Source organism: Odocoileus virginianus, chromosome 5 (assembly GCF_023699985.2).
Source record: "Odocoileus virginianus isolate 20LAN1187 ecotype Illinois chromosome 5, Ovbor_1.2, whole genome shotgun sequence".
NCBI lineage: Eukaryota > Metazoa > Chordata > Mammalia > Artiodactyla > Cervidae > Odocoileus > Odocoileus virginianus.
Genome location: NC_069678.1, coordinates 2,497,900 through 2,522,274, shown reverse-complemented (window position 1 = coordinate 2,522,274; position 24,375 = coordinate 2,497,900). Strand labels below are relative to the sequence as shown.

The following is a 24,375-nucleotide window of genomic DNA, read 5'->3' as shown; positions in this document are numbered from 1 at the left end:
TAAACAGGTACATGGGAATGATGAATATTAAATTCAGTAGAGTGGTTCCCTCTGGGGAGGCTTTCAGAGGTGCACAAAAAACATATGCAAGTATGCCCATTGTAATAATATTTACAGTAACAAAAAGTTGGAAAAAATCCAAATATCTTTAGCCAGGAAAACAACCAATAGATAAATAAATTGTGGTAGAGCCGGACAATGGGATATCATACAGCAGTCAAAATGATTAAATCTCCTGCCTGCAATGAGGGAGACCCAGGTTCAATCTCTGGCTCGGGAAGATCCCCTGGAGAAGAAATACTCCAGTATTCTTGCTAGGAGAATTCCATGGACAGAAGAGCCGGGTGGGCTACAGTCCATGGTGTCACAAAGAGTTGGACATGACTGAGTGACTAACATGTTCACACACATTTTCTGGGGAGGCAGAAAGCAGAATGAGACTAGAGAGAGCATAACAGTTTTGATTATACTTGTAATGTTTTATTTCTTAAAAAATAAAAACTGCATTCAGCAAGTATGCCAAAAGGTTAGCATTTCAAAAAGCAGCCATCCATACTCAATCTCTTCTCAATGTTTGAAATATTCTTGATAACAAACTCTTGTGAAAATATTTTGTCATTGGGAATACAAGAGAGGCACTGTTACTAATTTGATCTTCATCTTACAAATGCACTCTATCCTTAAATCAAGAAGCCTGGATTGGGGACAGTATGTGTGTGGTGAGGTAAGGTGAGAGAGAAAGTTAACATCTGTCAGGAATCATATATATACATCATATTATTTAAATATCCGTATTATAGACATTATAAAGGGGGTTCAAAGAGCTTCAGTAACTTGCCCAGTATGCCACAATGAGAAGAGATCACAGTGAGATTCAAACTGTATCTGGCTTCAGAGCCCATACTCATTGCCCTGACAGTAAAAAAGCTCTTCTTGGAGGTGTAATTAAGATATGACCTAACTCTGTGCTCCAGGATGGAAGCAACATAAATACAATAGCTTCTCATCGAACCACACATGAGTATAGATCTAGGCAAGGAAGTGATATTAGTGGAAACCTTTTAGAGAAGGAAATAACATGAGACATTTGGGTATTTTAATAATTTTCCTAACTTCTCTTTATTATTTATTCCATGGGTCATTTAGAACCTCTGCCTCTCCCTGGAAACTCTGGAAGTATTGCCAATTTTACAAATAGATTCCTCAACACCACTGACTTATATAGAGGTTTGTTTGCTTCCTTTCTGAGTTGAACGTATACCTGTTGTCAGTGGCCTAACAACTTGAGAGTTTAACAAATATAAATACATACTTAAACATGCTTCCAAAATTATGAGGATAAATGAAAACACAAGAGATTCCCTGTCCTAGTTTAGGCTTTGGCTTTGTATCTCTAAGACAAGCACCATGGGTCAGGTACAACTTTTGTTTGTATTCACTGAGCCAAGATTCACGTAGTCAGTTCCGTTGGCCCTCATTCGGAAATTGGTTCCTTCATAGTCCCCCTTCCTGTATTACTATTATTGATTTCTGTTTCCTGGGTAACCAAACCTCACTCTAATTAGAGAACAAGGCCACATTCTGAAGCTGCAGATTTCGTTCTTTGCCCTGGACTCTTCCTGGACTGTTTCGGACCCTCTGTAACAGGAGGTCTGATGGTCAAAGCTGTCCTTTTCTCTTAGCCTTGGCAGAAAGCCAGTGCCTAAAGCTATGAACTCCAGCTTTTATCTTCCATCTGCAGGGTGACTAAACCCCAAGCAAAGTAACAACTAGAGATGCGGAAACATGCACCTCAGAGACAGCTGCGAGAATCAGATTGGATCTGCATTCAAGCCTGCTAGAAATAAAAGACCACTGACTTTGGCATTTGGATGGAAAGCTCTGCCAAACACACACTCAGGCAGGCGTCTTCTCTCTCCCTCTCTCACTCACACACACACACGCGCATGCACATAGGCACACCTTTTAGAGGAGAGGCACTGAAGAATTCCCCACATATGGCAAACATATTTTAGGGGAAGCACCATGACTAGAGGCCAGTGGGAAAGAAAGAAAAAGAAAATAATGAGAAAAATCTTCAATAAGTCTCAATCGTTCTAGTCAGACTGCTGAGAAAGAATGCAAAGGACTGGAGATAAAAATAATTGATAAAATCAGCATCCCAACATAGCTAAATTCTTTCCCTATTTCAAACAATTACTAGAACTTACTCTGGTAGACAACAGTGGCCCGGGGAACTGGTCTCTATATTTATCTGTAAGTACTTTGCTTAACACAGTGGATGAACAAGAAAAAGACACTTACATATGTAAAACAATATTTCTTTTCTAACTCACAATTTCAAAAATTTTTCTTTTTACTTGTAAATAATTGTGTGTGTGCAAATGCAAAAATAACCAATTTTAACTGGCACTGGCTCCCAATACTTTGTTTTCTAAATTCCTATCATATTTTATGATCAACTAAATGCTTAAAAGCACTACAAAATTCCCAATATTAAAAAAAGTCCTTGTTATAATTACATAACTGATCTCTAATTTATGTTTTATAAGTTAAGAATTGATTTATCAAGTTTTCTCAAAATAAAACATGAAAATATTCTAACTTCTGCTTTAAAGAATTCTTGATAAAAGTTAATCAGATCATTTGAACACAAAATAACTTGTGACAAAAAGTGATGGAATGGAAGAAACACTGACCTGATGTTCTCAGGGACCTTATGATTGAAGGGTTTTCTAGAAACTGAGTTTAGATTTTTTGCCTTGAGGGTAGGAGAGAGGTGCTGGTTTATTTTAAGTAGAAAGAGCACATGGCTACAACATGCAGAATGGACCATTGATTGGAGAGACTGAGGCAGGAGTGAAAGGGTAATGTTAGTCCAGGGCCTGGAGGTCAACTCTGGCTCTGTGCTGCCTCTCTGCCATCAGCTCCTGAGGCAAAGGCAAGGTGGGAGACAGAATAAGGTTCTCTCTCCAAGAGTACTCAACTTACAATGGAGCCACGTCTTGATAAACACACCATTAAGTTGAAAATATCCCAAGTCGAAAATACATACAACACACACAACCTTCCCAACATCATAGCTTAACCATGCTCAGAACACTTACATCGGCCCTGGTGGTGGTGGTGGTTTAGCTGCTAAGTCGTGTCCAACTCTCGTGACCCCATGGCCTGTAGCCCATCAGCCTCCTCTGTCCATGCGATTTACCAAGCAAGAATACTGGACTGAATTGTCATTTCCTTCTCCAGGGGCTCTAACACAAAGCCTATACTATAATCAAGTGTTGAATATCTCATGTAATTTATTGAGCACTGTACTCAAAGTGGAAAACAGATTGGTTATGTCTTGATCGTGATCTTGTGGCTGACTTGGAGCTGCCCAGTATCACAACAGAGTATCTTCTATACATTATCAGCCTGGGAAAAGATCAAAATCTAAAATCCAAAGTACAGTTTCTACTGAATGTATATAGCTTTCAAACCATCATAAGTTTAACCACTGTAAGTCAGAAACTGCCTATATAACTTGCAAAAGTAGTGCCTTACGAAGAAAATTAAGGTTCATGTTTATGTCCAAAAAGGCTAATTTTATAGTGAGTAAAAGAAAAGCTGATTAACATATTAAAGGCATGAAAAAAGTGGTAGCACAAAACTCAAAGTTTTAAATGAGGAAAGATTAACTTTACAGAAATAAAATGATCAACAAATCAAAAGGCATGAAAAACGAAAGACTTAAGAACCATAATCAAATGTTATTTGTAGACCTTGGTTGGATCATCATTTCAATAAGCCAACTATAAAACACATTTTGGGAGAACCAGCATAGTTTGAACATGGACTGGGTATTAGATGATAATATGGGATTATCATTAACTTTGTTAAGTTTGATGACACTATTGTGGTTATGTAAGAAAACTTCCTGAGTTCATAGAAAGGCATGCTAAAATATTTAGGGCATGAAATGCCATGATGTAAGAAAGAAAAAAAAGAAATGCCATGATGTGTGATATCTGCTATAAAATACTTCAGCAAAGAAAACAACATGGGATCTTCCATGGTAGTCCAGTGATTAGGAAGCTGCCTTCCAGTACAGGGGATGTGGGTTCAATTCCTGGTCCAGGAACAAAGATCCCACATGCCTCAGGGCAACTAAGCCTGCATGCAGCAACTAGAAGCCTCTGTAAGCCAGAGTGAAGATCCAGCATAGCCAAATAAATAAATAAATAAATAAAATCGGCAAAGATAACCATGAAGAAGTATATATAAAAAAAAAAGAAAACAAAATTGGAGAGACTAATCACAAAATGTTAATAAATGATGGGGGTAAAGTATACTATTCTCCTACTCTTCTACATATATTTCTAGTTTTCTTCATTAGATATTTTAAACAGGAAAGAGAATCTGATACAATAACCAGTCTACCCATTGAGCTGTAATAATGTTGGTCACCTGAGTTCAAGAAGGAAATGGCCCAGACCAAGAATGTCTTGAGGACAGAAAGACATCTGAGGAAGCCTTTCATACTGTCTTTGTGTGACAAACTGTGGAATATGGGCTGATGAGTACTCTTCTCAAATTTTACCTGGCAAACTATTGAAATTCCCCCAAGGGAGCTGAAATCAGGGATGATAGGAGGGGACATGTGAGACAGTTTACAGGCCACCGAGGAAACAGGCAGCACAAGTTGCCTCCACTCTCTGACCTAGACCTACAATCAGTTGGGGAACCAGAGAGCTCACTGTGTAACATAAAAAAACCAAAGGGACAGTGAATTTTACTATCCCTCACTTATGAAAGAGTTCTTATAAAGCTCCCCATATTGTGGGTTACTCTTTCAATTGCTATTTTGAACAACACTATACCATGTGGAAGAAGATACCTCAATAATTGCAAATTTTTATATATTTATGGAGGTCACTGCCAAAAACTCTTTACAACAGAGAACATATTTAAAATAGAAGAGCTCCTTCTGGGGCTATAAGCTCAAGGTGCAAGTATTGGATGCAGTTGTACATAAATCTTTAATTTTAAAAGTTGCTTTAAAAAGCAGCCTGACAAGTAGCTACTTTGTGGAGATTGGATATTTTCACCTAGAAGAATTATGGAAATAGAATATAATTTTTTAAATTGATACAACCACTACAGAGAGTGGTATTGAGATTTCTTTCAAAAAACTAGGAAAAGACTACCATATGACCCAACAATCCTACTACTGGGCATATAGCCTGAGGAAACCATAACTGAAAAGGACACATGTACCCCCATGTTCATTGCAGCACTGTTTACAATAGCTAGGACATGGAAGCAACCTAGATGTCCATTGACAGATGAATGGATAAAGAAGTTGTAGTACATATACACAATGGAATATTACTCAGTTATAAAAAAGAGCATATTTAAATCAGTTCTAATAAGGTGGATTAAACTAGAGCCATTATACAGAGTGAAGTAAATAAGAAAGAAAAAAAAATGAATGTTATATATCCACATGTATATATGGAATCTATATATACATATATTAACATGTATATATGATCTCTGTTCCTTTCCAAGGCAAACCATTCAATATCACGGTGATCCATCTATGCCCTGGCCAGTAATGCTGAAGAAGCTGAAGTTGAAAGGTTCTATGAAGACCTACAAGACCTTCTCAAACTAACACCCCAAAAAGGTGCCCTTTTCATTACAGGGGACTGGAATGCAAAAGGAGGAAGTCAAGAAACACCTGGAGTAACAGGCAAATTTGGCCTTGGAGTACAAAATGAAGCAGGGCAAAGGCTAAAGAGTTTTGAAGAGAGAATGCACTGGTCATAGCAAACACCCTCTTCCAACAACACAAGAGAAGACTCTACACATGGGCATCACCAGATGGTCAACACCAAAATCAGACTGATTATATTCTTTGCAGCCAAAGATGGAGAAGCTCTATACAGTCAGCAAAAACAAGACTGGGAACTGACTGTGGCTCAGGTCATGAACTCCTTATGGCCAAATTCAGACTTAAATTGAAGAAAGTAGGGAAAACCACTAGACCATTCAGGTATGACCTAAATCAAATCCCTAACAATTATACAGTGGAAGTGAGAAATAGATTTAAGGGACTAGATCTGATAGACAGAGTGCCTGAAGAACTATGGATGGAGATTTGTGACATTGTACAGGAGACAGGGAGCAAGACCATCCTCAAGAAAAAGAAATGCAAAAAAGCAAAATGGCCATCTGAGGAGGCCTTACAAATAGCTATGAAAAGAAGAGAAGCAAAAAGCAAAGAAGAAAAGGAAAGATATGCCCATTTGAATTCAGAATTCCAAAGAATAGCAAGAAGAGATAAGAAAGCCTTCCTCAGTGATCAATGTTAAGAAATAAAGGGAAAAAAATAGAATGGGAAAGACTAGAGATCTCTACAAGAAAATTAGAGATACCAAGGGAACATTTCATGCAAAGATGGGCGCAATAAAGGACAGAAATGGTATGGACCTAACAGAAGCAGAAGATATTAAGAAGAGGTGGCAAGAATACACAAAAGAACTGTACAAAAAAGACCTTCATGACCCAGATAATCACGATGGTGTGATCACTCACCTAGAGCCAGACATCCTGGAATGTGAAGTCAAGTGGGCCTTAGGAAGCATCACTACAAACAAAGCTAGTGTAGGTGATGGAATTCCAGTTGAGCTATTTCAAATCCTAAAAGATAATGCTGTGAAAGTGCTGCACTCAATATGCCAGCAAATTTGGAAAACTCAACAGTGGCCACAGAACTGGAAAAGGTCAGTTTTCATTCCAATCCCTAAGAAAGGGCAATGCCAAAGAATGCTCAAATTACCGCACAATTGTACTCATCTCACACGCTAGTAAAGTCACGCTCAAAATTCTCCAAGCCGGGCTTCAACAATACATGAACGGTGAACCTCCAGATGTTCAAGCTGGTTTTAGAAAAGGCAGAGGAACCAGAGATCAACTTGCCAACATCTGCTGGATCATCGAAAAAGCAAAAGAGTTCCAGAAAAACATCTATTTCTGCTTTATTGACTACGCCAAAGCCTTTGTGCATATCACAACAAACTGTGGAAAATTCTGAAAGAGATGGAAATACCAGACCACCTGACCTGCCTCTTGAGAAACCTGTATGCAGGCCAGGAAGCAACACTTGGATCCAGACACGGAACAACAGACTGGTTCCAAATAGGAAAAGGAGTACGTCAAGGCTGTATATCGTCACCCTGCTTATTTAACTTATATGCAGAGTACATCATGAGAAATGCTGGGCTGGATGAAGCACAAGCTGGAATCAAGATTGCTGGGAGAAGTATCAATAACCTCAGATATGCAGATGACACCACCCTTATGGCAGAAAGTGAAGGAGAACTAAAGAGCCTCTTGATGAAAGAGAAAGAGGAGAGTGAAAAAGCTGGCTTAAAGCTCAACATTCAGAGAACAAACATCATGGCATCCAGTCCTATCACTTCATGGCAAATAGATGGAAAAACAATGGAAACAGTGACAGACTTTACTTTTTTGGGCTCCAAAATCACAGCAGATGGTGACTGCAGCCATGAAATTAAAAGATACTCCTTGGGAGAAAAGTTACGACCAACCTAGATAGCATATTAAAAAGCAGAGACATTATTTTGTCAACAAAGGTCCATCTAGTCAAGGCTGTGGTTTTTCCAGTGGTCATGTATGGATGTGAGAATTGGACTGTGAAGAAAGCTGAGCGCCGAAGAGTTGATGCTTTTGAACTGTGGTATTGGAGAAGACTCTTGAGAGTCCCTTGGACTGCAAGGAGATCCAACCAGTCCATCCCAAAGGAAATCAGTCTTGATATTCATTGGAAGGACTGATGTTGAAGCTGAAACTGCAATACTTGGGCCACCTGATGCGAAGAGCTGACTCATTTGAAAAGACCCTGATGCTGGGAAAGGTTGAAGGTGGGAGGAAAAGGGGACAAACAGAGGATGAGATGGTTGGATGGCATCACCAACTCAATGGACATGAGTTTGAATAAACTCCAGGAGTTGGTGATGGACAGGGAGACCTGGTGTGCTGCAGTACATGGGGTCACAAAAAAGTCAGATATGACTGAGCGACTGAACTGAACTGATGGAATCTAGAAAGAGAGTACTGATGATCCTACTGGCAGGGCAGCAAAGGAGACTCAGACTTAAAGAATAGCCTTTTGGCACAGTCGGGAAGGACAGGGTGAGATGATTTGAGAGAGCAGCATTGAAACATACACAACACCATATACAAAATAAATAGCCAGTGGGAATTTGCTGCATGACACAGGTAACCCAAAGCCAGTGCTTTGTGACAACCTAGAGAGGTGGGATGGGGAGGGAGGTGAGAGGGAGGTTCAAGAGGGAGGGCACATCAGTATACCTATGACCTATTCATGCTGATTCATAGCAGAAACCATCACAGTATTATAAAGTAATTATCCTCTAATAAAAATAAATTCTTTAATAAAAGAGCATCATATAAGGATTAAAAGAGAGCTTATATCAAAAATAGCTAAGATGGAGTGAAGATGGTATGCCTTGGAAAATGCATTAGGTGACTCAAAAACTGGCTCTGATAATTATTAGACTGGCTCTGATAATTATAATGTGAGAGAGGGGTGTGAAGGGTTTGGATAGACATTGTTTCATGAAATATGAGAGGCACGATCTTTTCAGAGAAAAGGTAGGAATGCTTCTGAGGTAGGACAACCAAGAGGGTGAGATATCTAAGGACAGCTAGTATGAAGAAGGTAAGTCCTATGGAACAAGGACCTGGAGGGTAAGGATGATGCACAACCAATACCTCAAGCATTGGAATAGTAGTCATGTGGAAGACAGAGTTTATTTATTATGTATTTTCAGAGAGAAGTTAAATGAGTGGCTGAAAATTACAGGAAGGCAGATGTTTGCTCAACATAAGCAAGTTCTTGATAACAATTATATCTGTCCAAGTTTCAATCTGAAAAGTCATATGTAAAGGCCTTCCTGACCAACTGTGAAAAAGGAAACTGAGGTAAATTGCCTTTAAAATTCATGTTAATGATTAGATTCTATTATTTTTTTCAGATTATCTCTAAGCTGGCAACAAGTTTAAGTTGATAACTACATTTATTTTTTTGAAGATATTCTTCTCATTCATTACATATTTTTAAATGGTTGCTGTGTGTGAATTATTATATTAAGTTCTGTGGGTGATTAAATATGCCTAAAAATGAGTGTCAGAAGTTTATGATCAAGAAAGGAGCTGTACACATGTATAACACGTACCACATTTGCATACATGTTAAATTATGCCAAAACATGTATAACATACTATTCCTTGGCTGGGGCTTGTCATCAGGTTAAAGAAAACATGTAATGTAAAGCATGATTCAGTTAAAACTCTCATCTTCTTTTCTAGGGAGTCTCTTAAGTGCTCTGTCTCTAGGCCAGGTTATCTGCCTGTCCAAGAGCAAACTGATTCATCCATAGTAAAGATATGAGTCAAATATTCTGGCTGTGTTCTGAGGCCTTTCTTGGCTTGGACTCAAGACACTGGACATCGTCTTCCAATTTCCCAGCTAGCTCTTTCAAATCTTCTCAAAAGTTATTATACAAAGAATGAACAACAGGAATCATCCAATAGACCTTCCAAATGCAATACCCAGCAAAGCAACATTGGAGTTACGTAAAACCATCAGTTGCTAAATTCTATCCCTCATCACCAGGAAACTAGTCAACAGCATGAATTCATCAGTTTGAATGCAACCCAATATAGAAAAACAATTCTTGAGTTAGAAGTAATAATAGGATACAATTTTTTGATATATGAAGCACTATAAACTTACCAAGTACTGTTGAGGAAAAAGCTGAAAATATTATTGCATTATAATAATACTTAATGACATGAACACAAGGAAAAATGAAAATGAAAGAGTTACATTTGATGAAGTCACCTTTGAACACTCAAAAAAAAAAAAAATCACAAACAGGAGCTGTATAAACCACTGAATTTTTTCCTCAAATAATCTGAAAATAAAGGTTTTCTCAGTTCTAATCCGAGAAGCTGACCTGAGATTGCTGGAAGAGGATGCTCTTCTCTGGGTTTATGCCACAAGCGAGAAGAGCAGCAGTCATGTCCAAGATGCTCTGCCGGAGGATGGCTGGGTCTTGGGGGACAGTGATGGAATGTAGGTCAACAATGCTATACATCACGGAGTCATGCTCATCCTGTAACCTCACCCAGCTCTCAATGGCTCCCAGATAGTTGCCGAGGTGGGGGATTCCTGTAGGCTGAATGCCCGAGAATATTCGCTTCACAGCATCTTTCTGAAACAAAGGAGGACAAACAAAATTGCTTTGAAGCAGAATCCACAAATCTGATGCCCATGTTACCACAGCTATGATGGCGACTCCTATTTTTTTTTAAATAAAATCTGACAGTCATCATCCTTATGCATTTATTTTGTTCCTACTTGGTGCAAAGCACTATGTTTGGTGGTATTAGGGGACAGAAGATGATAATATATATATCTTTTCTTTTTGCACTCAAAACCTTACAAATGCAAAGGCACGTAAGAAAAGGTCTGTATCTCCAATCTAATTGGAGAGAGAAGATATGCTTATGAAAATAAAAGGAACAATACAACATGACGACATAGTCATAACCAGTTTGGAAAGATAAATAGTGGGGTACAGGCAGGAATTCCCAAGAGCAAAAGATGACTGTGGTTCTGGTGGTCATTACAAAGACTTCAGACATAGAAGTGAAATTTCACTGGAGGTTAAAGGGGCTCCAAGGGTTTGTTATGACATGATTCAGTCATTGTGCAGGTAAGGCGATGAAGGCCATAGCATTAGGGCTAAAGGTTACTGCTACTTAATTCAGTTTTCTTGCTGATATAATTCAATGTGCAGAATCTTGGGTTTCCCACCTAGATAGCATATTAAAAAGCAGAGACATTACTTTGCCAAAAAGGTCCGGCTGGTCAAGGCTATGGTTTTTCCAGTGGTCATGTATGGATGTGAGAGTTGGACTGTGAAGAAAGCTGAGCGCCAAAAAATTGATGCTTTTGAACTGTGGTGTTGGAGAAGACTCTTGAGAGTCTCTTGGACTGCAAGGAGATCCAACCAGTCCATCTTAAAGCAGATCAGTCCTGGGTGTTCATTGGAAGGACTGATGCTGAAGCTGAAACTCCAATACTTTGGCCACCTCATGTGAAGAGCTGACTCATTGGAAAAGACCCTGATGCTGGGAGGGATTGGGGGCAGGAGGAGAAGGGGACGACAGAGGATGAGATGGCTGGATGGCATCACCAACTCGATGGGCATGAGTTTGAGTAAACTCCAGGAGTTGGTGATGGACAGGGAGGCCTGGAGTGCTGCGATTCATGGGGTCGCAGAGTTGGACACGACTGAGCGACTGAACTGAACTGAACTGATACTTCATTTCTGATATTACTTCTTGATAAAGTTATTTAAATTTTCATGTTTTGGTTTCCTTTGACTTTTGATAAAATCATACTTGGTTTTTTTTTATTTCTTCAAAAGAAGTTTTTAATTTTGCATAATTTTTAAATTATAAAATCATTTTTGACATGCTTTTCCACTGACCTAATTTGCTGTTATTGAAGTCATAATAGGAAGTGAGAAAAAAAAATGTGCTTCAGTATTTGAAAGATTTTGAATGCAAAAAAAATTTTTTTTGCCATACCACATGGCTTGTGGGATCTTAGTTCCCCAACCAGGGATTGAACCTGTGCTCCCTGTGGTGGAAGCATGGAGTCCTAACCACTGGACTGCCAGGGAATTCCCCTGCAAATTTTTTTCAAAAAATATTTTCTGTCCCTAAAACAGAGTGAAAAAATGCCATGTTTCCTTTTAATCATTTTGCATTCTATAGTGAAAAACCAAAAATGAATGTATATAAATAAATGTGCTATAACTAAAAGGCTCTGAAAAAATAAAATGCATCCTTATCATTTTTAACAATAGCAAAAATATTACTAAAAACAGTTGTAATTTACTGGATAACTACAATGTTGCTGGCATTTATGCTCAGTGCTTTATATGCATTAATATATTTACCCCTTATAATACACAATATGGTAGGCATATGATTACCTCCAATTTGCAGATGAGAAAACTGAGGTTCAGAGATATTCAGATATTGACCATGGTCACACAACTCATACATGAGACTGAAATTTCAAGCCACTTATCACTGACTTCAGAGCTCATGCATGCTCCTTCCACTGGCTATCACGTTTTGCTTAGCCACCAACTATTAAAACTTTTTACATTCATAGCATTATTTTGCAACCTCTGTCGCAAAAAAAAAAAAAAAATGTTATGGGTGAAAAAGAATATTCTTATGTTTACTTCTATACAAATTCCTATAGTGTACATAGTTAGGAGCTGAATTGCTGGGTCATATGGCCCAGCCAGGAAAGAATCTGTCTGCAATGCAGGAGACCTGGGTTCGATCCCTGGATTGGGAAGATCCCCTGGAGAAGGAAAAGGCTACTCACTCCAGTATTCTGGCCTGGAGAATTCCATGGACTCTATAGTCCATGGGGTCGAAAAGAGTCGGACATGACTGAGTCGACTTTCACTTCACTTCAAGGAATGCATTCAGTTCAGTTCAGTCGCTCAGTCATATAGGACTCTTTGCGCCCCCATGGACTGCAGCGCGCCAGGCTTCCCTGTTCATCACCAACTCCTGGAGCTTACTCAAATTCATGTCCATCAAGTCAGTAATGGCATCCAACCATCTCATCCTCTGTCATCCCCTTCTCCTCCCGCCTTCAATCTTTCCCAGCATCAGGGTTTTTTCTAGTGAGTCAGTTCTTCAAGGCATGCATATGTATTTTCAATTGTACTACAGTGTGCTAAACTGTTCCTAAGTATGCGGCTTCTACCACCAATTCCTGCTGGTCCACATCCTCACCAACACTTTGCCAGTAGTTTTAATTTTAGCTAACTGGTGATATAAGGTAGAATCTTATTACAGTCTAATTGCATTTCTTTGATTATTTAAGAAGCTTAGAACTCTTATGGTTATTGCTATTTTAATAACCATATCGCTCTCCCCTGTGGAGAGCCTATTCAGGTTATTTTGTCTATTTTCCTGAAGTTGGAAAATGTTTTTATTGATTTAAGAATTTTTGTATATCTGAATCCTGCTATTTTGTCAGTTACATGTGTGGCCAATATATTCTCTCATTGTGTGGCTATTTGCTTTTTTATCTTTTGATAAAGAGATGTTCCTAATTTTACCAAATATGTAATCTTGACTACAGATTTTTATGTCATAGAACAAATCTTCCAAAATTCCACATTTATGAAGATATGTGTATTCATATATAAAACATATATGTACCTGTATGTTTTAAAGTTTTATCTTTCACATTTAAGTCTGTATCAATTTGGAGATTTCTACATATGGTGTGAGGCAAGCATCTGCTTTATTTTCTCTCTTTTTTCTTTTTCCCTGTGTGGATACCTAATTATGCTAGCACCATTTATTGAAAAGATTGTCTTTCCCCACTGCTCTAGAATGCCACTTCAGCATAAATCAAATATCTCTTTAGGTCTGAGTCTGTATCTGGTCTTTCTATTCTGTCTCATTGGTTCACTGGTCTCTTTGTCTATTTCTGCACCAGTATTACAGTTGTCTTTTTAGTAAGTCTTGGGACCTGGTGGAGCAAGTCTTTCTGCCTTATTCTTCTATAGTATCTAACCCACCCTTGGTCTTTTACCCTTCTCAATGCATTTTAGAGTCATCTTGTCAAGTTCCAAGAGAAAAAAAAAAAACTGTTGGGATTTTTGATTGGGATTACATTGAGTCCATAGATTGCTTTGGGGAGAACCAACATCTTTATAATATGGGGTCCTCCAATCTTGAAAACCATACAGCAAAAGAGAATTAATGCAAAACATGATGACTATAGTTGATAACACTGTGTTGTATAATTGAAATTTGCTAAGTGAGTAGAACTTAAATGTTCTTAAATGTCCTCTCACACACACAAATATGTAAGGTGTTGGTTGTGGTAATAATTAACTAGATGGGGATCTTCTTTCCTTAATTTATTTACTTTTACTTGAACAATAATTACAATACTGTGTTGGTTTCTGCCATATATCAACATGGATCAGCCATAGCTACACATGTGCCCCTCCCTCATGAGCCCCCGTCCCATCTCCCACCCCATCCCACTCCTCTAGGTTATCACAGAGCCAGAAGGGGGGATCTTTGCACAATATATATCAGATTACCATGGTATATGTGCACTTTAGATATCTTACAATTTAGTTGTTGATATATATCAACAAAGCTGAACATTTTTTAAAAAGAATATAACATTTACCACAGAGTTTATATATAACATTAGCTCTTAAGAGCTAATCTACTTCAGATATGGGAGTGCTAAGACTACTTAAATTTTGCCCTTTCCTATTTCCTAGAATTTCAAATCCTAAAATACAGTCTATTTCCCCCATATCTGCTTATTTTCCTCTTTATTCTTCAGATGACAGCTATAAAATAGAATGCTACATCATAGTTCCATGATCCAGAATTGTGCTTGATCCAAGCACTCAGGAGACCTAAAAGATCTGTGGCTCTGAGAATATGAAAAATACCTTTTAAGTAACCGAGAACAAATATGATCTTGCACTTAGAATCACACACATGTACACACACATACACACACACACACAGACTCCACACGAGGACCTCAATGACTAACTCCTGAAATCATAATTTAGAGACATTATTTTAAAAATAGTTGGTAGCTGAGAACTGAGGCTGAGAGACAGAGGTGGGGTTGGACAGGGGGAAGGGGAGAAAGAAAAGAAAGGGAGAGAGAAGAGTTAGCATAGAATAAGTACCTATCAGGGAGGCTTTCTCTAGTGCCTTAGGACTGTAGTAAGCCCTGGGCTCCTGATATGGGAATAAGTAAAGGAGTTTTCAGTGAGGTTAAAAATGATTAATGGGCTTTAGGGACTGATTGATGAAGAGACAAAGCAAAGCAGAAAAACAAGCTCTGAACTTAATAAATGGAAAGGAAAAAAAAAAATACCATCCAGAAACGCTTGACCCAGGATGAAAGGGGACTGTTTATGGTCATGTAAAAGATTATAAGGACCAGGACTATCAAGCTGGGGGAAAAAAAGAATATTTCCACACAAATTCCTCCATGTTCAGGAATTATCCCCCAGGACAAATGGAGACACTAATTCTTGAGAAAACTAGAAAAAAAAGCACTAGAGGACAGAGTGTGGGAAAAAAAGAACTGTGACCAGTGGGAATGAACTAGACATGATCTAATACATCTTTTTCATTCTCTAGTTTCTGTGATTCCATACATCCAGGCAGAGGGAATGATGTTATCAAGAAGTAAGAGCAACAAGAAATGGTTTGTTCAATTTTCAAGGAGCTATTAAGAAAATACAGGCTCTAAATGAGAACTGGATTCCTGGCCTTAAAAATATACAGAGAGTGTCTTGCTCTTCTGTGGTGAGTTTATGTTCCCGTCTGTTCCCCCTGCAAGAGTCAGCAGGCAGCCTGACGGCATGGCAGGGGAGATACGCCTGGTACCATGAAATCATGGGGCTGGAATGTGGAGTTTGGGTGGTGGGAGGATGGGGGTTCTGTGTTCAAAAGCAGTAGAGCTGGAAAAGAATGAAAATGAAAGGAGCATGGGCTTCCCAGTGGATGGGAGGCAAACCACAAAGAAAACAGCTTCAAGACCAGCCCACAGGCATTCACTCCTCGGGCAGCCTGGAGCATCAACCTTCAATCCCTTTGCAGTGTACAGAGACTAAAAAAAAGGTCTATTTTACAAAATAGGTCTTCATTTTTATTTCAGATGTATTTCTTTAACAAAGGCCACTTCCAGTCAATGCAGGCCTTGGCTCATTTTGTTAACAGAATTAGCATCACCAATGGGCAACTTCAGCTCTGAGATTTGATATATTCCAGAAGAGAGGATCGGAGTTTGAATCTGAATCAGAGAGAGGACAGATTTATCAATCTGACAGATGTAGCTCAAATCATTCCTGTTATAAGGTACTGAGCACATTCCAAATTCATAATTATCATAATTTCAATGATTGCATCCAAAAGCAGTTGAAAAATCCCAAGCTGCTAATTATGGCAAAAGATAATTTTTCTGATCAACTAAAGAGAGCTTCTGATTTTATTCCCAAGTGCATAATATACATCCAAAAAATCTTGCCTACAAGCTTAGAAACACTTTCAACTTTGGTGTGGAGGTGGCAACCAAAGACTTTAACTAAAGATTTCAAGATTCTTAATACAAAGTCCTGCTTGTGTCCAGCTGGGGTATCAATTGTGTATTCATCATACCTGTTTTAACTATAGTCAATGGTAGACCAAAAACTTGGCTGAACAACCATCATTTCTAAGTGTTTCCATGAAAAGCATGTTATCACAGACTGTGATTAGAAAGGAATCAGCATTATCAACTAATTAGGTTGAAAATCTCTTTTTGTAAGTCTGTTTATTCTGCTAAATAAAAAATACAGCTTAAGGAGCTCTCTGTTAGGGCTTCTCAATTCTATCATGTGTATCACTCCATCATGTATATCTAGGCCCCTTGCATATAATTTTCAACACTTCCTTGAAAATGTCTCTACCACCAACTAGTGATTTAAGAGCTGAAACATAGGAGACCCAGCATAGAAAAACAGCACTTCCATCCTGGTTGGGAGGATCCAGGTGTTTCTCTGAAGCTTTCTTTGGCCGCGGCTCAGCATTGTTCTGCCACAGTCAGCGCTTTCTTTCAGAAAGCACAGAGAGCCATGAGTCTGGTGAGAAAATGCTGACTCAGCATCAAGAAAAAAAAAATTGGGTTCATTTCTGCTTAGAAATGAAACCAGATGCTCAGACCTGGGAATCAATATAGTAAATATTAATTCAATATAAGAGAAAGCAGGTCTTATGTCATCCTCAAACCAGAAGCAATATGTAGACCAGCAATTAAAACTGTAGGAAAAAAATCATTATCGAAAAGAAAAAAAGAGGATTGACTAATCCATTAGACTGCGAGTTCCATAAGGGCAGAGACGAGAAGCACTTTCCACATATTGTTAGGCCAGGAAAGTAATTTGAAAGGAATAAACTTGAGTTTTTAAAACAGTTTTCTATAAACTTATTTAAGTCACCTCCAAATTTTAAGAGCTTGCATCTGTTCCCCACCCCGTGCACTGTGCTGTCCTTCCATCACACAGCAGAATGCTTTCATAGATGTATTTTTCATTCTTGTGCTGAACTCGAGCAATCAGAAAGATTCCCTGGCACTTGCATGGACCTCACTGCATGTGACGGAGGCAGGAATTACTGGCCTTACTTTCCAGGAAGGACACTGGAAGGTTAAGTAACCTGCACAAGGTCACAGGCAGGTGGTCAGATCTGAATCTCAGCTCTCAGAACTGGACTCGCCCACCTTCTCACTGGTCTGCATTCAGGTTAGAACATCTTGACTTAAAGATTGGCCTGAACTTTAACTACCTTCACTCCCACCCACAGCTCCCCTCTCTACACACATGCTTCTCAAAAAGGGAAGGTGTGCTTCTCAGAAAGGGAAGGAGATGTTTCCTGAGAGGCCCAGGTAACAGCTGGTGGCATAGCTGGGACCAGAATCCAGACCTCCAGAGCTAGGCTCACCAGACCACATGATGCTTTTCTATTTACATTTATCACATTCCTTTCTCCTGCAGCTATTTCTTTTGTACCTCAGCATATCTTTGGGCTTATTTTCTTCATGCCTTTCTTTTGTTTTCTTTCTTACACATCAGTGAATAGCACCTCAGTCAATGTCTTTTCATCAGATGATGAAATATAAAATCTAGGGACTCTGGCTCCTAGGAGAGAATGCATTGTCACCCAAGGGAAGCTAAGCTATGTTGAAATGCAAAACTTATATGTAGGTACAGAATAATCTGGCAAGTCCTTTTAGTTTTTATTGGAAGAGTGACTCAAATATATTATCTAAACACAACATAAATAATTATAACATGATATGTAGTGAGAAACACTTTTAATTTCTAACAATAATACTGCTTCCTAAACCAAGTGAGCCAGGGTCAAATTCTTGACATAAACATCTTAACCACCACTACATAATTTATTTTTACATTGAATGGAACAGTAAATACAGGCAAGAGATCAAGAATACTAAATTTTTTTAAGTATAAAGAATGATCTGAAATGCTTAAGAAAACATTAGTTTTTCCCCACAAGAAAATTTGAACATTGATCTTAAAGTGTTAGAGAAATCATTGCCTAGAAAGACACGACTTTTTTTTATCATTGCCTTTTTTGGTAAAATACAGGCTTATGCGTGCATGCTTGGTCATGTTCAATTCTTTGCGACCCTATGGACTGTAGCCCACCAGGCTCTTCCATCCATGGGATTTTCCAGGCAAGAATACTGAAGTGGGCTGCCATTTCCTCCTTCAGGGGATCTTCCTGACCCAGGGATAGAACCCGAGTCTCAGTTTCAAATGTAATATTCTTACTAGATATGCCCAGTGTGTAGAAAAGTCCAAAGAAAAGCTTGGTGTGTAGACAACAGGCAAGTCAGTGAAGGAGTCCCAGTAATCAGCGCTCCGTGGGCTCTTCTGCCTTCACTCCAGCCTCTTGAGGAGCTTCCTAGAGCACAGCTTTGGAAACAACTTGATCCAGTATATTTTTGAAATATTAATATATTGTTGAAAAAAATATTCCTCGTCAGGGTAACAGGAAATACACAGAAAAGAAAGTTTTCACAGAAAAAAGGTTGGGATAAAAACGTAAATACCACATACGCAGACTTAGCTGTATGTATACATCTTTTCCTTTCTTCCTCTGGGGTAAGGCTCAGACATTATGTGACCATTAATCCCCTTCCCAGTCGTCCTCCATTATCTTCCATGAGGAGCGGACCTAGTTACTTGCCACTCTTGTGTTCGTTCCCCTCTGCCCTCAGACTCTTCCCTCAGCCTGGATATCCTTCATCCTCGTCTCTGCCTAGAGAACCCCCTCATAGTCTTCAAGGCCAAACAATCTTTCCCTGATTTTAAACTTGCTAAATATACCTTCTCCCTGCCAAACACACACACACACACACACACACACACACACACAGTCACTCTCTCCAGGCAGAACAGATCCTTCTTTCATCAGTTCTTCATTATTGCACATATCACACTGGTAACTTGGTAAATATTTTCTTATTTGCTTAGTAAATATTTTCCCACCTAGAATATGAGCTCTCCAGGGCTGGGGCTGTCTTTTTCATCTTTATATCCCTAGTACATAGCAGTGCCAAGTACATTGTGAGCATCTAATAAGTGTTAGTGGAATAAATGACAAATCTCCCACTCCTACCCCTGACTTTGGCTCCATGTAAAGGGCAAAATAACTATACACAAAATGAACCGAATGTTCCAGTTATAGGGAGTTCCTAAACAAGTTATGTTCATGTTTGAAAACTGGTTTTCTGAAACTCAGAAGCTCAATTCTTTAAAAGGCGGTTAAACTCCTGGAAGGCAGCCCATGGAAGCCTCATTGGACCCACAGCAGTCCTGAAGGATAGCTTCAACAGCAGTATTTTAGCTGCACCTAAACACCATTCATAAAATCGTTTCTGTGGGAAAGTGAAATCCAAGTTCTATTTTGAGACACACAAGAACTACCTACCCAGTGGTGTCTCTGACTTCAGAGCAGAAAGCACTTAAAGGAGCAATCTGGTAGGAAGAGCAGGCTGTATTTGCATACAGACTTTTGAGACTACATTTATGATTATCTGGAGGTGGAGGGGACGACAGAGGATGAGATGGTTGATGGCATCACTGACTCAATGGACATGAATTTGAGTGAACTCCGGGAGTTGGCGATGGAAAGGGAGGCCTGGCATGCTGCAGTCCATGGGGTCGCAAAGAGTCGGACACAACTGAGCGAATGAACTGAACTGGAGGTGGAGCAACATGAGGGAGCTTCCTCCAGCATTATCAGCTTACCTAACTCTGATATTGTGTGTATATGGTCTGTCCTGGAGGTGGCTGCCCTGGCTGCCACTGTTGAGAAGAAAGTTCAAAAGGTGGAAGGCAGGCACTAGAGCAGAGCTTCCCACCCTGTCTCTGTACCTGCAATATCACCTGAACAGGGACCTCTTAGGAATGCAGATATCTGGACTCCAATCCAGACCTACCAAAGGTGGGCTTGTTCCAGGAGAAAACTTACAAGAGTTATGCAAGCTGCGCTTTGACAAGCCGTCCAGGTGACTCTAACGATTGCTCATTTGAGAGGGGCTTTGGGGGCACTCATATGTAGTCTTAAAATTCACTTCAACTACATAAAATGAGGTACAGATGAAAACATTTGAATAAAAGAAGATACCTTTCTTAGCTACCAGTTCTCAATCTTGTCTGTACAGTGATCACCTGGGAGCTTTAAAAAATACCAATGCCTGGGTCCCATCCTCAGAGATTTTTTATTTAATCAGTTTGAGATGTGGCATGAGCATAGGAAATTTTTAAAAGTTCCCTGTGTGTTTCTAATGTGTGTCCAAGATTGAAAAACCACTATTCCCAGCCAACTACTACATAATTACTCTCCAAAACTGCCAACCTGATTGGAAACATAGAAATACACACACATAAACAAACACATACACACACACACAAACATATAAATGGACTACAAAAATGTGAAAAGTTCACTTGCTTATAATTTACATTTCAAGGTAATAAAATCCCTGAGCATTTATGCTTTAATCCATGGTCAAGGATCCCTTTGGCTTCAGGCAGAAGTTCAGCAAATTATGGTCAACAGATCATGAAGGTGTGGCTAGAGTCCCTACGTTGGTGAGAAAAGACCAAGTAAGCACACCACTTTGCACCATTAGGCAAACTTACTTGATAATGCCCAGTTTCATAAATCCTTATGGCTCAGGGATTCAAGAAGCTTCCCAGGTGGCACTAGTGGTAAAGAACCCACCTGCCAATGCAGGAGACATATGAGATGCGGGTTCAGTCCCTGGGTCAGATCCCCTGGAGGACGGCACGACAACCCACTCCAGTGTTCTTGTCTGGAGAATCCCATGGACAGAGGAGCCTGGTGGGCTACAGTCCATGGGGTCATAAAGAGTCAGACAAGACAAAAGTGACTTAGCATGCAAGCAAGGACTCAAGACGCACATATAGCCTAGGCACTGACAAGAAAATAATCCTACTAAGATTTTGATATCAGAATTGTAATGGATAGAATACAAAATTATCACTGTATAGAATGCTCTTTTCTACCTATTTCCCTGTGTGAAAAAAACTCTAACTTCCTCTCACCCCTACAGAGTTTGAATTCAACACTCAGGCAGTTGTAGCTTGGATTCATGGTCAGCTCAGTCAGTTGAGGAAAACCTGAACTAACCACTGGTGGCCTTGGATAAGTGAAACCAAGATGCCAGAAATTCTTATATACAACAAATGAAGGAACTCCATGACCTCGGTGTTCTGAAACTTTGAGACAGCATGAATATCTTTCAGAGTTCCCTGGTGACGCAGACAGTAAAGAATCTGCCTGCAATGCAGGAGACCCAAGTTTGATCCCAGGGTCAGGAAGTTCCCCTGGAGAAGGGAATGGCTACCCATTCCAGTATTTTTGCCGGACAGAGGAGCCTGGTGGACTTCAGTCCATGGGATCGCAAAGAGGCAGACACGACCGAGCAACTGAGCACACACATACACACAATACTACAAACAGAGAAAAAAAAAATTCTAAAGTTATTTTCTTGGTATAAAAATATTTCACCAAAAAAACTCTTTGACTGTCCTAATACTACTAGGTGAAAGAAGTCTCATTTTGCAGGACCCATGGCCCCCTTTCTCATCTTCCAACCTGTAGACTGATACAATTCCCAGGGTTGTTTGAACAGCATTTATTTCAGTTCAGACCCTTCTGTCAGCTCATTCTGTTAAAGCAACTTTAGAATAAGTTAGAAAAATGACAAAGTCAAGCAGTAAAATATGATGACTGTGATAACTTGTCTGGTTATTTATTGTGGTTAAGCAGTAGGCTTTAGCACCACACTGCCTGGGTTGAGTCCTGGCTCTATTACTTATATGGTCTTGAACATCTACAATATGGGGATAATAATATACCAGACTCCCAGGGTAGATGACAGGATTGTGATGAGTTTATTAGTGTAAAGTGCTTAGTGCCTGGCACGGAGTAAGCTCTCCAGATTATCTGATCATAGATGGAGGTCAAATTTTTAAGTGTTTAAATATTTTCACCCAACCATCCAACAATAGGGCTTCCCAGGTGGCGCTTGTGGTAAAGAACACACCTGCTAATGCAGGAGACACAAGAGAAACAGGTTTGATCCCTGGATCAGGAAGATCCCCTAGAGGAGGGCATGGCAACCCACTCCAGTATTCTTGCCTGGACAATCCCATGGACAGAGGAGCCTGGCAGGCTACAGTCCATAGCGTCACTAAGAGTTGGACATGACTGATGCGATTGAGCATGTACATATGCATCCAAAATACAGAAATGTGTCCTACAGAAATACTCATATTAGAATGTAAGTCTACCTGGCATTCCCCATATGACTAATGACAGAAGGACTACAAGTTACTAAATGTCCATCAGGGAACATACTAAAGAAACAGTAGTTTTATTTTTATGTGATGGAATACTATGCAATGATAAGAATGTAAGTACTAAGAGCAGAGTGTAGGTGAAGAGGCCCAACTCTGGAGTCAAAGGGCCAAATCCAATACCAGCTCTGCACATACTAGCTGTGTTTCCTTGTACAAGTCACCGAACCCTCTCATCTGTAAAATGGGTGTAATAATAGCACCCTCCTCAAGGCCTGAGAACAACGCTTAGCCCACAGCGGTTCTATATAGACATTTATTAAACAGACGAATGCTGACAAGGAAGGCGAATACACATTTAACTTAACAGTGGTTACCTCAAAGAGTGGGAATATGCAGTGATTACCTTTTTGACACTCTTGTATTTATTTAACTCTTTTTAATGGCATGAACATTTTTTGTAGCCAAATTTAAAAAAAATAAATGCCTGGTTTTACTGCATATGGCCTGATGATGATTAATTGACATATAATTACAAGAGTCTCATACCAAAAGGAATGTCAGGTATTATCATTTTCATTTTACATAATAGGAAATAAAGACATGAATAAAGTGAAGTGATTGACCAAGCTCACACATGAAGTTATCTGTAAGATGGAACTAGAACGGAAACAACATATTGTAATAGAAAACACATTTTGGGGATCAGAGAGTCCTGTATCAGGTTCAATTCCTTCTACATATCCCAGCACTTTGTGCAAATTATTTAATCTCTCTGAACTTCAGTTTGATCATCTGAACAATGAGGTTAATAATGGTTAATATTTGTTGAGTGCTTACTGTGTGCAAATACTCTAGCAAGAGCTCTGAATACATTATCTCATTTAATCCTTACAAAAAGCCTTATGAGGTAGGTAGTATTATCAACTCTGTTTCACAGATGAGGAACCGAGGTGCAGAGGGGTCCAGTGAGCAGTGCATAGCTAATAAATAGTGGAGTCAGGGCTTAAACAGAAGCAGATCAAATTCAGCTCTGCATGCTTCCCTTAGTCCAGAGACGGTGCAGGCACGTGGAGGAGAGGGACCCATCGCAGGACAGAGTGGACTCCTGGAACTACCAGCACGCCTCCCTGTGAGCCTAGGCTCTCTGCAGATACTACAGACAGAGTGTATGAGAATACAACAAAGCACTCGATAAATTGTTTGCTTTTATCCCTCTGCTTCAATAAGTGACGCTGCCTCCTAGACTATACAACCTCAAATCTGCCGTAATTTTATGTTCACATAATGAACTTCTATGGGGATGTGTGATTCTCTCTCTTGCACTGCACACAGTAAAGATAATTGCCCTGTGTACTTCTTGTTTTCCTTTAGAAGTGGTGGCCAGTACAGGGCAGGTGACAGGGACAGTGGTTCTTATTCATCTGGGCAGCAGCTTCGGTGCTAATTCTAAACACAGGTGGTGAGAGAGACAGCCAACAGGAAGGGGGAAGGAATCACTGCTGACATGTGCAACTGGCAAGATTGATGGTTTCCCTCTCCCTTTCTCCCCAGTGCGTCGGCCTGGGGGCAGAGACGCAGGAGCTGCTGTGCTGGGGACAGTAAAATACACAGCACAACGTCTACCTTGCGGCCACGCTGATTAATGAGACTGAAATGACACAGAAAACAGGCGGTGCTTCGCAAGGAGAATTCACAGGCCTTTCTTTCTTTAATGATTTCAACAAAAGCAGTTCCCATAAACAGCTGGGTTTGAACTGGAATACCCCGTGGTTAAAGCAAG

At 39.6% G+C, this 24,375-nt stretch overlaps 1 protein-coding gene across 1 annotated transcript in view; it reads right to left on the bottom strand.

The window, feature by feature from the left end:
- WARS2 (tryptophanyl tRNA synthetase 2, mitochondrial) overlaps positions 1-24,375 on the bottom strand; it is a 103,180-nt gene that overhangs the window by 38,341 nt on the left and 40,464 nt on the right. The window contains exon 2 of the mRNA XM_020911317.2: positions 10,053-10,310. Coding sequence (XP_020766976.2) covers positions 10,053-10,310 — 258 coding nt within the window. The remainder of the gene's footprint in view (positions 1-10,052; positions 10,311-24,375) is intronic.